This window comes from Prionailurus viverrinus, chromosome B4, assembly GCF_022837055.1.
Source record: "Prionailurus viverrinus isolate Anna chromosome B4, UM_Priviv_1.0, whole genome shotgun sequence".
NCBI classification, from domain to species: Eukaryota; Metazoa; Chordata; class Mammalia; order Carnivora; family Felidae; genus Prionailurus; species Prionailurus viverrinus.
In genome coordinates, this window is record NC_062567.1 from 91,676,157 (window position 1) to 91,690,349 (window position 14,193).

Here is a 14,193-nt window from a genome sequence, read left to right on the forward strand (position 1 = left end):
TTGTATCCCTAGTGCTTAGCAGAATTCAGTACGATGCCTGACATTTATGCTTCCTTATGAATGCTTCAGTGAATGGCTGATAGCTAAAATAGCCACACAGATATTTTAAAACATTTCTGGTTAAATATATTTTATCAAAAAGAAAAATCAGTAGCCTTTTTATCTTTTTTCCAAAGGGAAGGGATATGTGATTGTATTTGGCAGAAGCCATCTGGATCAGACTCTGTTATCTTAATACACAGTAGTAAGTGCAATCACAGTTTATGTAGAGCTGAACTATTGAGCATATATATCTATCATTGAGAATATGTTGTAGTTACTTATTGATGAGAACAGATTGCTAATTTCTTAGCTCAAGTTGAGAATTTCTTTTAAAGTCTTTTATTTGCTGTATTTAGAGGTCCTGTTGAGGTAATTGAAATAGTAAAGACATGTGAATGTATACATATGGTGAATTATGAATGTACAAGATAGTATTAATACTTAGAGGTTAAGTCTTGAAAATGTCTTGAATATGAAAATATTTCTTGATTGTATCAGCCTGTGAATTAAAATTATGTCAACGACCATTCTCTTTATTCTGATTATTCTTTTAAGAGACTACAGAGAGTTACTGTTTTTCCATTTTTTTACCTTTAACCTATTTTTATCTTCTTCTATAAAGTGAGATTTTTGCAGGTGGCATATAGCTATCATTTTGCTTTTTTATCCATTCTGTTAATCTTTGCCTTTTAATTGGTGAGTTTAGACCATTTACATTTAATGTGATATTAATATGGTTTTGTTTATATATGCCATCATTACTGTTTTTGTTTTCTGTTTGTTCCATATGTTCCTTTTTCTTCTTTTTCCTTCTTTTATGCTTTCTTTTGGATTAATTCCATATTTTTGCTGATTTCATCTTGTCTCCTTTGGCTTATTAGGTATATATCTTTGTTGTGCTAACTCAGTAATTGCATTAGGGTTTATAATATACATAATTAACTTATCCCTCTTTATTTTCTAATGACGTTATACTATCTCACATATAATGTAAGAACCTTACAAAAGTGTACTGCCTGTCTCTTCTTTTCCTGCCTTTGTGCTATAATTGTTTTTTGCTCATGATTATATTTTGAACGCATAATTGGTTTTCAATACGTTTTGTTGATTAAATGAATGTATATATATGTATGCAGTTACATCATTGTATGAATAGACACTTGTTAGGTAGGGACATGCTAGCTGCTTATAAGCAACCTGTAAATTTTAGTAACTTGAAGTTAATTTTTATTTATCGACATTCTGGAATAGATGTGCATAGTTGTTAGGCAGATCTTTATGAAATAATTCAGGGCTTCTTTTTCTTCTGTCTTGGATGTTTGTAATCTTTTGGAATTTTATTATCTATATCTAACCAGTGAGATGAGGGGAAAAGAAATCTTGGAGAAGGCATGCTGGCTTCTAAAGAGCCTTGACTTAGAAGTGACACACACAACTTTTGCTCACATTCCATTGCAAACCAATTTCATGCTGATACTTAGATGTGTGGTGGGCTAGGAAATGTAGTCCCTACTGGGCAACCACTTCCCAGCAACAAATCCATACCATGTGTAGGGGGAATACTAATGTGATCATTGATTTTGAGGTACAGAGATGCCAGAAATGATACGGTAGTTCACTTGTTTGGCCTTCTGTAGGTCATTGCTGAAGAGCAGTTTTGATGGAATTCTGAAGTAGAAGTTGGGCTTTGGTTTACCTTTTTTAAATGTTGCTTCTTGGGTACTAACCAAAGCAATCTACATATTTACTGCAATTCCTATCAAAATAATGCCAGCATTCTTCACAAAGCTAGAACAAACAGTCCTAAAATTTGTATGGTATCAGAAAAGACCCTGAATAGCCAAAGCAATCCTGAAAAAGAAAACCAAAGCTGAAGGCATCATAATTCCTGACTTCAAGCTGTATTACAAAGCTGTAATCATCAAGACAGTATGGTACCAGCATAAGAACAGACACATAAATCAATGGAACAGAATAGAGAACACAGAAATGGACCCACAAATGTATGGGCAACTAATCTTTGACAAAGCAGGAAAAGAATATCACATGGAATAAAGACAGTCTCTTCAGCAAGTGGTGCTGGGAAAACTGGACAGCAACATGCAGAAGAATGAGCCTGGACCACTTTCTTACACCATACACAAAAATAAACTTAAAATGGATGAAAGACCTAAACATAAGACAGGAAGCCATCAAAATCCTAGAGGAGAAAGCAGGCAAAAACCTCTTTGACCTCAGCTATAGCAACTTCTTACTTGGCACGTCTCCAGAGGCAAGGGAAACAAAAGCAAAAATGAACTATTGGGGCCTCATAAAGATAAAAGCTTTGGCAAAGGAAACTTCTGCAAAAGGAATAATCAGCAAAGGTAAAAGGCAACTGACAGAATGGGAGAAGATATTTGCAAACAACATATCAGATAAAGGGCCAGTATCCAAAATCTATAAAGAACTTATCAAAATCAACACCTAAAAAACAAATAATCCAGTAAAGAAATGGGCAAAAGACATGAATAGACAGTTTACCACAGAAGATATCTAGATGGTCAGTTGACACATGAAAAAATGCTCAACATCACTCATCATCCGGGAAATACAAATCAAAACCACAATGAGATACCACCTCACACCTGTCAGAATGGCTAAACTTGACAACTCAGGCAACAACAGATATTGGCAAGGATGTGGAGAAAGAGGATGTCTTTTGCACTGCTGGTGGGAATGCCAACTGGTGAGCCACTCTAGAAAACCGTATGGAAGTTCCTCAAAAAATTGAAAATAGAACTATGCTGCAACCCAGCAATTGCACTACTAGGTATGTATCCAAGGGATACAGGAGAGCTGTTTCTTAGGGGCATATGCACCCTAATATTTATAGCAGCACTGTCAAGAGTAGCAAAATATGGAAAGAGCCCAGGTGTCCATCGACTGATGAACGGATAAAGAAGGTGTGGGTGGGTGGGTGGGGGAATACTGTGCGGCAATCAAAAAGAATGAAATTTTGCCATTTGCAACAATGTGAGAGTATACTGTATTATGCTAAGCAAAACAAGAGAAAGACAAATATATGATTTCACTCATGTGGAATTTAAGAAACAGATGAACATAGGGAAAGGGAAGCACAAATAAGATAAAAAAACAGACAAACCATAAGAGACTCTTAAATACAAAAAACAAACAGAGGATTGCTGGCAGGGTATTGGGTGGGGGGAAGGTCTAGAAGGGTGAGAGGCATTAAGGAGGACACTTGTTGGGCTGAGCACTGGTTATGTAAGTGATGAATCACTAAATTCTATTTCTGAAATTATTACACTATATGTTAACTAACTTGGATTTAAATTAAAAATAAATAAAATAAAGTGTTGCTTCCTGGACTCTGTCCCAAATTCTGCTGAAATAATATTATCATGCTGAGGCTTGGGGATATGCATTTTTAATAAACTCCCTCATTGTTTCTTATATTTACTAAGTGTGAGACCCTCTGGTATAATGTGTTACTTTCAGCTTTTAATTACTCTTCCTTAAAAGAGAGTGAAATAACTTGGAAAATAAAATTCAGTGGAATGACTTACAGCCAGATAAAGTCACTCAAAAACACGTACCTGTATCAAATCCATATTTAGCATGGTTCTACTAACTGTGGCCATGGATGTTCATAAACATGTACTATGTTCTTTTATAAACAGATATATTTCTTGAGTAACCAAAGTATTAACAGCATTGTTTGAAGCCCTGTAGGGGGCAAAAATAAATTAGACTTGACCCTGTCTTTAAGGTGTTTACTAGTTGGGGAGAAAAGACATGTATACACGGTCATGTTTACTGATACGGAGTTGTACATTTTTTTTTTCCGATTTTAACCTTCATGACACTCATCATTGCCTACTTGTGTGTGAACTTGGTTGTAGTTGTTCATGTGATTAATTCAGTTGAATTCTGTGAGTTGGGTTTATTTGTTGGTCTTAATTACTGGCTTAAATGTCTTCAAAATAACCTCATTATGATAGCATTGAAACAGAAAAATATTTAAAAAAAGAATAAAAATCTTTGTCTCTGTCAGCTTAAAAGAGTTCTTCCTATAAGTGTAAAATGAAAAGTCTAAGTAGAAAAAAAACATAGTTTCATTAACAGCACTTTTTCTTTCTTGATGTATTAAATGTTTACCTTAAATACAGTAGTCTTAAGTTTGGAATATACTTGATCAGAGACCTAATGTTCTGTGGTTTGAGTATCAAATTTCTTTTCTTTAGTACTACCACTCTAAATTTGTATCTGCTGCCTAAAGTATACCAGTGATGAGTGAACTGTTTTTCTTGTATCTAGTCTTTTTTTAACGTCTCTACACTTCCAAGTTACCACTTTGAATTGCAGATCTGATTGTTGCTATCCTGTTTAAAATCTTTCAGTGACTTCCCATTTGCCTTTGAGATAATTTCCCTTTGTCTTTAAAGGAAATCCTGATTTCCAAGGCAGTGCTTTTCAGGACAGGTCATAAACCTAAGTTGCTGGCATTATCTTTTTGTGGTGGTTATCCCTCCTCGTCTTTAGCTACTATAAAACATACTCTTTTATTTCTTCCTCTGCATTTGGCAAACTCATACTTTTTCTGGTATGTATGCATCACTATAGTCCTTATTGAATAGCCATGTGAATCTGTTTAAAGATTTGCTACGCTGAACAGGAAAATCATTAATGGGGGTTTACTCCTTTTCTAAGTGTCCCCAGCACCTAGATGAATGCGTGATGCTAACAGAAGAATCAGCATTCAATCAACACAAAATTAATGTTTCTTGAAGGAATGAAGTTTGAATAACTATGTTACGGTGTAACATTCTGATAATGAAAAGTACAAATTCTGAGAAATAGTTACACGAATTACAAATTCAACTTCACATAGGTAGACTGAGAATAGACATTGAGGCATAGAGAGAAAGTAGTCAGACATTTACGTGGAAAAGGTTAAACCAGATGGATGGGCTCGGATGGGGAGTGAAACGGGTGAATCAGGCCAATTTTACTCTAGCTTTAGAGTATGGATCAAGGGAGATAACTCGAAAGGGAAATTGAGCACATGTTGTAGAGGGCCTTTAGTATTACAGTGAGGTCCGTGCCACTTTGGTAAATGATAGGGAGCTATTCAAGAATTTTGCCTTCATGAACGACAGTGTATTGCTCTAGTGGATTGGAAATTTCTCTAGGGGCAGTATCTTAGCTGGTTTTGTATCCTGAGGGATTACCATAGGGACCACCTAGCAGGAAATGTTGAATAAATTGGCTTAGTTTTCATAGGAAATTATAAAATTTTAGAGTTTGAAAGAATCTGGCATTAGATTTATGCAGTTACAGATTTAAAAATTAACTCAGGGAGAATTGGCATCTTTATGATATCTTTCTACTCAAAAACATGGTGTGTCCTTCCTGTTTGTTTAGGACTACTTCTGTATTTTTGTATTTGGCAGTATTTTAAAGTTTTCATTTTGCATTGTGGTCTTTAGCGTTCTGAAGTTTTGTCATCAGTGATTTTTGCCCTGTATTCTGTCTAGTCTGATATCAAGATTCAGATTCCTATTTTATTTTTATCTGTATTACGTTTTAAAGCATACTTCACCCATTCTTTTTTTTAATCTGTCTGAATCACTTTGTTTTAGGTGTGTCTCTTATGTATAGAGTACAGAGATAGATTTTGTTTTTTTAAGCCAACCTGAAAATCATTTTCTTTTAATTAGGTGAGTTACGCCCATGCACCTTTATTGATAAATTTGTTATGTTTGGGCTGGTTTCTGTCACATAGCTTTCAGATGGCTCCTGGGTGTGTATGCAGACCCTTATGTGCTCTGTTTTCTTCGTGTCTTCTTCCTTTTTGGTGTTTTGGAAGGTTTGATTTCCGTTCTAGTTGTTACTTTCCTTTAATCAAAGATGTATATATCTCCCAGCCTTTCTTGAGATACTGCCTTTGTTCCCTGCCATAAGCAATACTGAAATTCTCTAGCTCGTGTTTATTTCTCTTATATCATTGAATTTTAAAGTTTTATCTCAGTTTTAATCTCTTGCTCTTAGATATGTTTAGGTTTATACTAGTTAAGTTGTGAGTCTCAAGTTGTATACCTTTGCTCCCCATGAATATTTGAGAAGTTTATGACTTTAATTTCATCTTTCTCTTATTTGTGTGTATGTATGTGTGTTATTTAAAAAAATTGTTTTTAACATTTTTATGTTAAGAGACAAGAGAGACAGGGTGCTAGCGGGGGAGGGGCAGAGAGAGAGAGGGAGCCACAGAATCAGAAGCAGGCTCCAGGCTCTGAGCTATCAGCACAGAGCCTGATGCCGGCCTCGAACCCATAAACTGCAAGATCTGAAGTCAGATGCTCAACTGACTGAGCCACCCAGGTGCCTTAATGTTTGTTATTTTTATATTCCTAAAGCTCATAACATTTAAGTAGCTGTTTTGTCAGCTCTATCCCTTTTTAAAAAATAGACTTAATTTTTTTAGAGCGGTTTTAGGTTCACCTAAAATTGAGAGAGAAGTACAGAGTTCCCATACACCTGCATGGTCCCTCAGCACTATCCAATCCCACCCCAGGATGATAAATTTATTATAATCAATGACCCTATATTGGCATATCACTATCCCCCCAAATCCAGAATTTATATTAGGGTTCCCTTGGTGTTCTGTATTCTATGGATTTTGACAAGTGTATAATGACATGTATTGACCGTTGTAGTATTACCCAGAATAGTTTCACTGCCCTGAAAATCCTCTAAACCTGTTTATTCCTCCCTACCCCCAAATTCTGGCAACGATTGATATTTTTATGGTCTCCATAGTTTTACCTTCTCCAGAATGTCATATAGTTGGAATCAGAGTATGTAGCCTTTTCAGATTAGATGCTTTTATTTAATAATACGCATTTATTTTCCTCCATGTCTTTTCATGGCTTGGTAGCTCATTTCCTTTTAATGCTGAGTAATATTCCATTATCTCAATGTACCACAGTTTATTCATTCACCTACTGAAGGACATTTGGGTTGTTTCCAAGTTTTGGCAGTTAGGAATGTATAAACATCTGTGTACAGGTTTTTGTGTAAACCTGTTTCCAACTCCTTTGGGTAAATACTAAGGAGTGCAGTTGCTGGATCATATGGTAAGAGTGTGTTTAATTTTATAAAAAGCAGCCAAACTGTCTTTTAACCTAGCTGAGCCATGCTAAATTCCCAATGCATAGGAGAGCCTGTTACTTCCCGTCCTTGCCAGCATTTGGTATTGTCAGTGTTCTGGATTTTGGCCACTCTTGATAGGTGTGTGATGGTATCATTGTTGTTTTAATTTGCATTTCCTGATGACCTATAATACAGAATATCTTTTCATATGCTTATTTGCCTTCTTTATATCTTTGTTGAATTGTCTCTTCAGGTATTTTGCCCATTTTTTAATCCGGTTGTTTGTTTTCTTACGGTTGAGTTTTAAGAATTTATATATATTTCTTTTAAAGAATTTTTTTTTCAACGTTTTTTATTTATTTTTGGGACAGAGAGAGACAGAGCATGAATGGGGGAGGGGCAGAGAGAGAGGGAGACACAGAATCGGAAACAGGCTCCAGGCTCCGAGCCATCAGCCCAGAGCCTGACGCGGGGCTCGAACTCCCGGACCGCGAGATCGTGACCTGGCTGAAGTCGGACGCTTAACCGACTGTGCCACCCAGGCGCCCCAAGAATTTATATATTTTTGATAAAAGTCTCTTATCAGATATGTCTTTTGCAGAAATTTTCTCCCAGGCTTGTCTTTTTGTTCTCTTGATATCGTCATCTTTTAGTTGTAGTTCTACAGTTAAATATGTTTGCTTCTCACCCTCAGTCCTTAGCGTTAAAGCTTCTCCAGCTTCTTCTGGATTATCTGAATCTCATTCTTTACTTGGCCACTCAGTCACTCATAGGAGAGAGATTCTCTGAAGTTTTGCAGGTTTATAACTCTTTGTCTCTGACTTTATACTTTGGCTAAATATAAAATTCTCATTTCACAGTGTTTCCCTTGACTATCTTAAAAATGTTATTCTGGGGGTACTTGGGTGGCTCAGTCAGTTGAGCGTCCAACTTCGGCCCAGGTCATGATCTCATGGTTCGGGAGTTCGAGCCTCACATCTGGCTCTCTGCTGTCAGCACAGAGCCTGCTTCTGATCCTCTGTTCCCCTCTTCCTGCCCCTCTCCCACCTGCAGTCTCTCAAAAATAAAATTAAATATTTAAAAAAATGTTATTCTGGTGTTTTCTAGCATAAACTGCTGTTGGCATTTTAATCCCAATCTGATTACCTTATAGGTGACTTGGATTGTGTTTAACTTTTTTTATAACAGTAACTTCACATATCTGTGTTTGTTTTCCATATTTAAATGAATTGGATTTTCCTGGACTGTTAGGAGGAGGTTCCTGTGAAGGAGGAGGATAAACCAAGGAGTTTCATGTTCAAGAGCTTTCCCTTCTGTTGTTATTGGTGTATCTGTGTAACCACTTCTGTCTTTCAGAGGTAAACCTTGTTCAGGAAGGTTTTCTCCTCTAGCCCAGTGCCTCTGCAAACTTTACAAGCTTAACATTATCTCTAAAAATGGTATTTCTAGTAGAAATATAAGAAAAGATAATTATTTTTTCTTACACTACTTTCTGCGATCTGTTTCCTTTGGAACCTTGCCACCGTCTTTCTCCTTTGATATCTTAGCCTTCTTTCTCTCTATGTCCATTATTCCTGTCCTGCAGTTTGGTTTCAGATTCCAAGCGTTTTTCCCTTGGGGTGGGCTTTGTACTAGAAGGGTCTCTTTGCTGGATGCTGCGTGATTCCTCAGAGTTTAGGGCATTACAGCACTGTTTGCTGTGTCAGGACTACATACACATTTTTGCATTCCACCTGCAACTTGGAGCCTGTGAAAACCTTTTCCTTTTTCTCCATTTGTTCTCATACTTGTTCTCCCAGTTTTCAGAGAGGCTGAGTCCTCTCCTTTGGGGTATTTGTAATGATTTTTGGGTTCTGAGGCTTCATACGATGCCTCTGTAGTCACTTCCACTTCCTGCTGTCCCTTCCACATAGCTTCTGATTCCTTGGTGTTGGTAGTGTAGCCACGTTCTCTCATAGTCTAAGATTTGTGGGGATTTCCTTCTGTAGTTTTGTTGAAGGTGTACTCATTGGGTTCTTCTGACCTTCCAGTTGGTATATTTGATTTTCAGGAGTTGCCCTTGGGGGATTCTATGCTGCCACCACAATTACAACACAACAAATCCATTATTTCATTAGTGTAATTGTGACCAATATATAGGAAGGTGGGATTTTTTTTAGCCCTAAATTTGAAAGATTAATTTAGGACAGCATATAAAATTGCGTATTATTTACATCTTAATAAGGGATTTTTTAAACATCTATTTGATACCTTTTGAGAACTCATGTATAAATATTAGGAAGTGATTTTGTCGTTAACATTTTTCTTAGTTTTAAATGCAAATATGTTTCATTCACTTCTGGTTGCAGGGTTAAATGGGTATAGTCTACTAATGGAAATTTTAGACTAATTGCCATATGGTACATAGTTATCTATAAGTGAACAAATTTTAAAATAAACTTGAAAAAACCACACTGAACTTTTACTGAGATGGATAAGCATAATTAAAGAAATTCCCTCCTGGATGGAAATAAATATCTTCAGAGAACGGTTAAGGGAAAAAAGAGTGAAGTTATTGAATTGTGTATTTCACATGTAATATATAATCTTAATCTTTGTATGTCTCATGACGGAAACATTAAAATTTAAATATGTAAGTTGGAAATATTTGTAATTTTAGACTTGCCTCATTGTCTTCCACACAGCAAGTGCTAGATCAACATTTTCAGTGTGAACCTTAGGAGGGGACAGTATTAATATTTTGTAATTTTATTAGTAAAGATTATGTAGTCTGCTGAATCTAACTTCAAACTATGGAGATTCAAAGTAAAATGATCAATTTCTCATAGGAACTGAAGTTAAAAGATGAAGAGTGTGAGAGGCTTTCTAAAGTGCGAGATCAACTCGGACAGGAACTGGAGGAGCTCACAGCCAGTCTGTTTGAGGTTGGTCTATTTATGTCTTGGCCAAGAGCAACGTCTTGCTTTTTTTCTATTCATAGAATTGTTCTTTGAGGGAATCTTGGAAAAGTAATGCGTAGCTTTACATAGTTTCTAAGTCATCTAAGAAAAATGAAATCTTTAAGATGGAGTCTACAACTTAAAATGATGGGAAAAGGAAAAGATACCGTAAGCTACCAGTATCAATCAGGTTGTTTAAAAATGCCCATGTGGGAAGAAAGGTTGTAAATTTTAATTCTGTTTTTATCAAGTATTTAGGGGCTACTTTAAGATAATCTTACAATGTGACTCCAGAACAAAGATGGGAAACCCTTGAGGTAGCTATCTGATAGGTGATGGTTTGAGGATTGTTAGAAAGCACACCTACTTGTTAGATGGCACACTCCACCTTTCTTTCTTTCTTTCTTTCTCTTTCTTTCTTTCTTTCTTTTCTTTCTTTTCTTTCTTTTCTTTCTTTTCTTTCTTTTCAGGTTTATTTTTGAGAGAGCGATTGGGGCGGGGGTGAGGGGGGAAGGATCCCAAGCTGTGCTATCAGCACAGAGCCTGACATGGGGCTCGATCTCACGGTTCGCAAGATCATGACCTGACCTGAGATCAGGAGTTGGATGCTTAACCGACTGAGCCACTCACGCATTCCCACACTTATCTCCCTCCTGCCAACAGGACCAAGATTTCTGCCCAGTTTTAGCAGTGTTTCTCATTAAGGGTTCCACTGACATTGTCATTTTGCGTTTTTTGACATATTAGTCAGGGTTCTCCAGAGACACAGAAACCAATAAGATGTGTATATAGAAAGAGATCGATCTAAGAAATCAGCACCCGTGATTATGGAAGCTGTCTGTTCCCAAAACCTGCAGAGTGAGTTAACAGGCTGAAGACCCAGGAGAGCTCATGGTGTAGTTACAGTCCAGGTACACAGGTCTGAGAAACCTGAGAACTGATGGGGCAGTTCTAGTCCTAAGGCTGACGGGCTTGAGATGCAACAAGAGCTGATGTTTCACTTGGATTTTGAAGGCAGGAAGACTTTTCTTGTACTCCGTGGGGATCAGCCTTTTTGTTCTGTTCAGTCCTTCAACTGATTGGATGAAGCCCAACCACAGTATGGAGAACAGCCTGCCTTATTTCACATACCAATTCAGATGTTAATCTCAGAAACACTTCCACAGAAACATCCAGAATAATGTTTGACCAAATATCTGGGCATCCAGTGGCCTAGTCAAGTTGACGCATAAAATTAACCATCGTACTTAGTGTTGGCCCTAAGATAAAAGTTCCTTATTCAGAAAGGTTGATGTGTTACTGGAATGACTACTGTCATTATCACATCAATAATTTCTTTTTTTTCCTCTAAAAATTTGTTTTTAAAACTTTGTAGTAAAAGATTTTAGAAAAATTTCTTCCGTTTTTGTTTTTATTTATGCAACATTTTTTTCAGTTTTAGAGGTATGCATATTTTCTTACATAATTGTAATCCTAATATATTTTGTATTTTTTCTTCAAATAACACGTTTTTGTGTTAACTTACATGGTCATTGCAGTGATAGTCCTAATCTAGCAACTTGCATACTCCACCATTTTTAGTGTTGTAAGTAACATCATAACAGGTTAAATGGGGTTTCTTCAGATGTGGACTTTTCTGTGCCACACACCTTTGGCCCCTCCTCTGTCTTTTTTGGGATCATTTTCTTTCATGAACATTGGAAAACTGATCTATTATTATTTTTTGTTAGCTAGTCCTCAGAGATGAGAGGAAGATAAATGTAAGGATGGGAAGAGTGGGGAATTAAAGCTCTAGAAGACAAGAGCTATAGGACTTGTCACATTTTTGTTTGCAGAAGGGGTATGCAGAAACCTTAGACTTTTTCATCCAGTATTGTCTGGCCAGAAAAATTTCATAATGATGTATAGGTACTAGATAAGAAAGCAAATGTGTTAAGTTTCTCATGTGCCTGCCCATAATTTTAACCTTGTTTAGTTCCTCTTGTTTGCACTTGTATGTATATTCTATTATATGAAGTAGGAGGAGAACAAACAGGAGAAACTTCTCTCTCTCCATAGTGGGATGTGAAGGAACAGAAATGCTGGTTTTGCAATGAATGAAAAAGTATACCAAAAAAAGGTTTTGGGTCCCTGATCTATCCCTGACCCGACAATGGCTAATAACCTTGATACTATGTATTCTTTCTGGGAAAGAAGTTACATTAATTAAAGATGATTTCAGTAATGAAGAGAATTGTCTTCAAACCAGTTATTTATGAATTTTGTGAAAAGGTGCTAAACATTTTTCTGTGGTCTTTTTAATTATGCCTTCATGATCTCAGTTTACCATTGTATTATGAAAAAGCTTTTTGCTTGCATTTTAGGTATGTGTACATATAGTTTTTTAAGAATTAAATATTATTTTGAATAAACAATTTGTACAACTTTGGCAGACTTAACATGTAACTTCAAATTAGGAGTTTGTTGTGTATGAATCATCTTGAATATAATATACTTTGTAGCAAAGTTGTGTCTTAAAAAAAAACTATCAAAAATAAGAACTCTAAAGTTATATAGATGTATTCCCACCTAGTATCTCAGATTTTGAGATAATATAGAATGAAATCAGTTGAAATAATGCTTTACAAAGAAAAAAAGAGGGGTAGCCTTAAGATTTTTCTTTTCTTTTTTTTTTTTTTTTTTTTTTTTACATTTTGTCAACCACTTTTAGTAAATGTCTGTAATATGCCTAGTTTTCTCTCTGTAATGCCATGAGGCATATAATGAAAATTATTGTCATTTTATCTGTGAGGGAAATGAGGCATAAGAGGTTAAGGAGCAATGTTGGGATTCAAATTCATAACCCCAACCCTTACTTTAAGTACTGTGGAAATCATAAATGGGACTTCTGTTCGTCTGAAGCCACAGAAAAGGAGTCATCATTGAGGACTCTCCTTTTTCTCACATTCAGACTGTCCGTATTTTACAAGCCATTAGTATTTATTACCTAGCCCAGTAGATGCCACATTTTTTGATCATGTACTCAATCTATAAAAGAACAATTTGAGCATGTACCTTTATTATGATGAAGATATGTAATATTGAGAATTACCTATGTGACAGGCACTGTTTTAAAAGCATATATACTTACTTATAAATTACATGTATATACTAATATATATAAATTGTTATATAAATTATAAAACACCAGTTTATAAAGCAACTCAATCGTAAATGCTTATTTTTTATAATAGTACAGAAATGTTTTATTCTCACTAAAATATGTTGTGCATATGTATATATTTTTTTAGTGAAAGTAGTACACTTGCATATGTTACCTTTTTCTAGAGAATTTTAATCTTAACAATTTATGATTCAGATGAAGTTCTGGTCTAAATTCCATATTTTAAATTAAATGTAATGCAGCTAATAACTCACAAATACATGGATCCAAATGGAAGAAATACATATTTCTCTATATTAAATCATTATACTGAATTTTCAGTTCCATTCCTGGTTATGTGAAACTTTTTCTAGAATATTCTCTAGTGAATTTGTATTCTCTAATACCAACGATGTCTTTGTGAATTAATCAGCAAATGTTGAGTTTAAACGTTATTTGAAAGAAAGAGTAAAAACACCTTCATTTGAGTCACTGCTAACCAGATAGGAAAAAAATTCTGTTTTCAAATTCTGGAAGTGTATAGACATGAATGTTTATATCAGGTCTGCAAACTACAGCCTGTCTTTACTTTTGTGCAGCCTTATGAGCCAAGATTGGTTTTTACACTTTCGAGTGGTTAGGGAAAAGAATCAAGAGAGTATTTTGTGACATGAAACCTGAAATTCAGATTTCAGTGCTGATAAATGTTTATTGAAACGGCCACGTTCACTGTCCACGTGTTGTCTGTGGCTACTTTCACACTGCAGTAGCAGGGTTGAGTATTACAGCAGAGACCGTGTGGCTCATAAAGCCCAAACTGTTTACTGTGTGACCCTTTACAGAAAAAGTTTGCTGACTCCTGGTGTACCTGATACTTGCATTTTTTTCAGCTTTCAGAATGGCAGAGTGATAGAA

The 14,193-nt window shown here is 35.8% G+C and overlaps 1 protein-coding gene across 5 annotated transcripts in view; it reads left to right on the top strand.

Moving 5' to 3' along the window:
• Positions 1–14,193, top strand: part of RAB3IP (RAB3A interacting protein) — a 47,350-nt gene that overhangs the window by 19,430 nt on the left and 13,727 nt on the right. For 4 of the 5 annotated variants that reach the window (XM_047868114.1, XM_047868116.1, XM_047868113.1 and 1 more), the window contains one exon: positions 10,026–10,121. The exons of the other annotated variant lie outside the window; for it this stretch is intronic. In XM_047868114.1, coding sequence (XP_047724070.1) covers positions 10,026–10,121 — 96 coding nt within the window. The remainder of the gene's footprint in view (positions 1–10,025; positions 10,122–14,193) is intronic. 5 annotated transcript variants of the gene reach the window in all.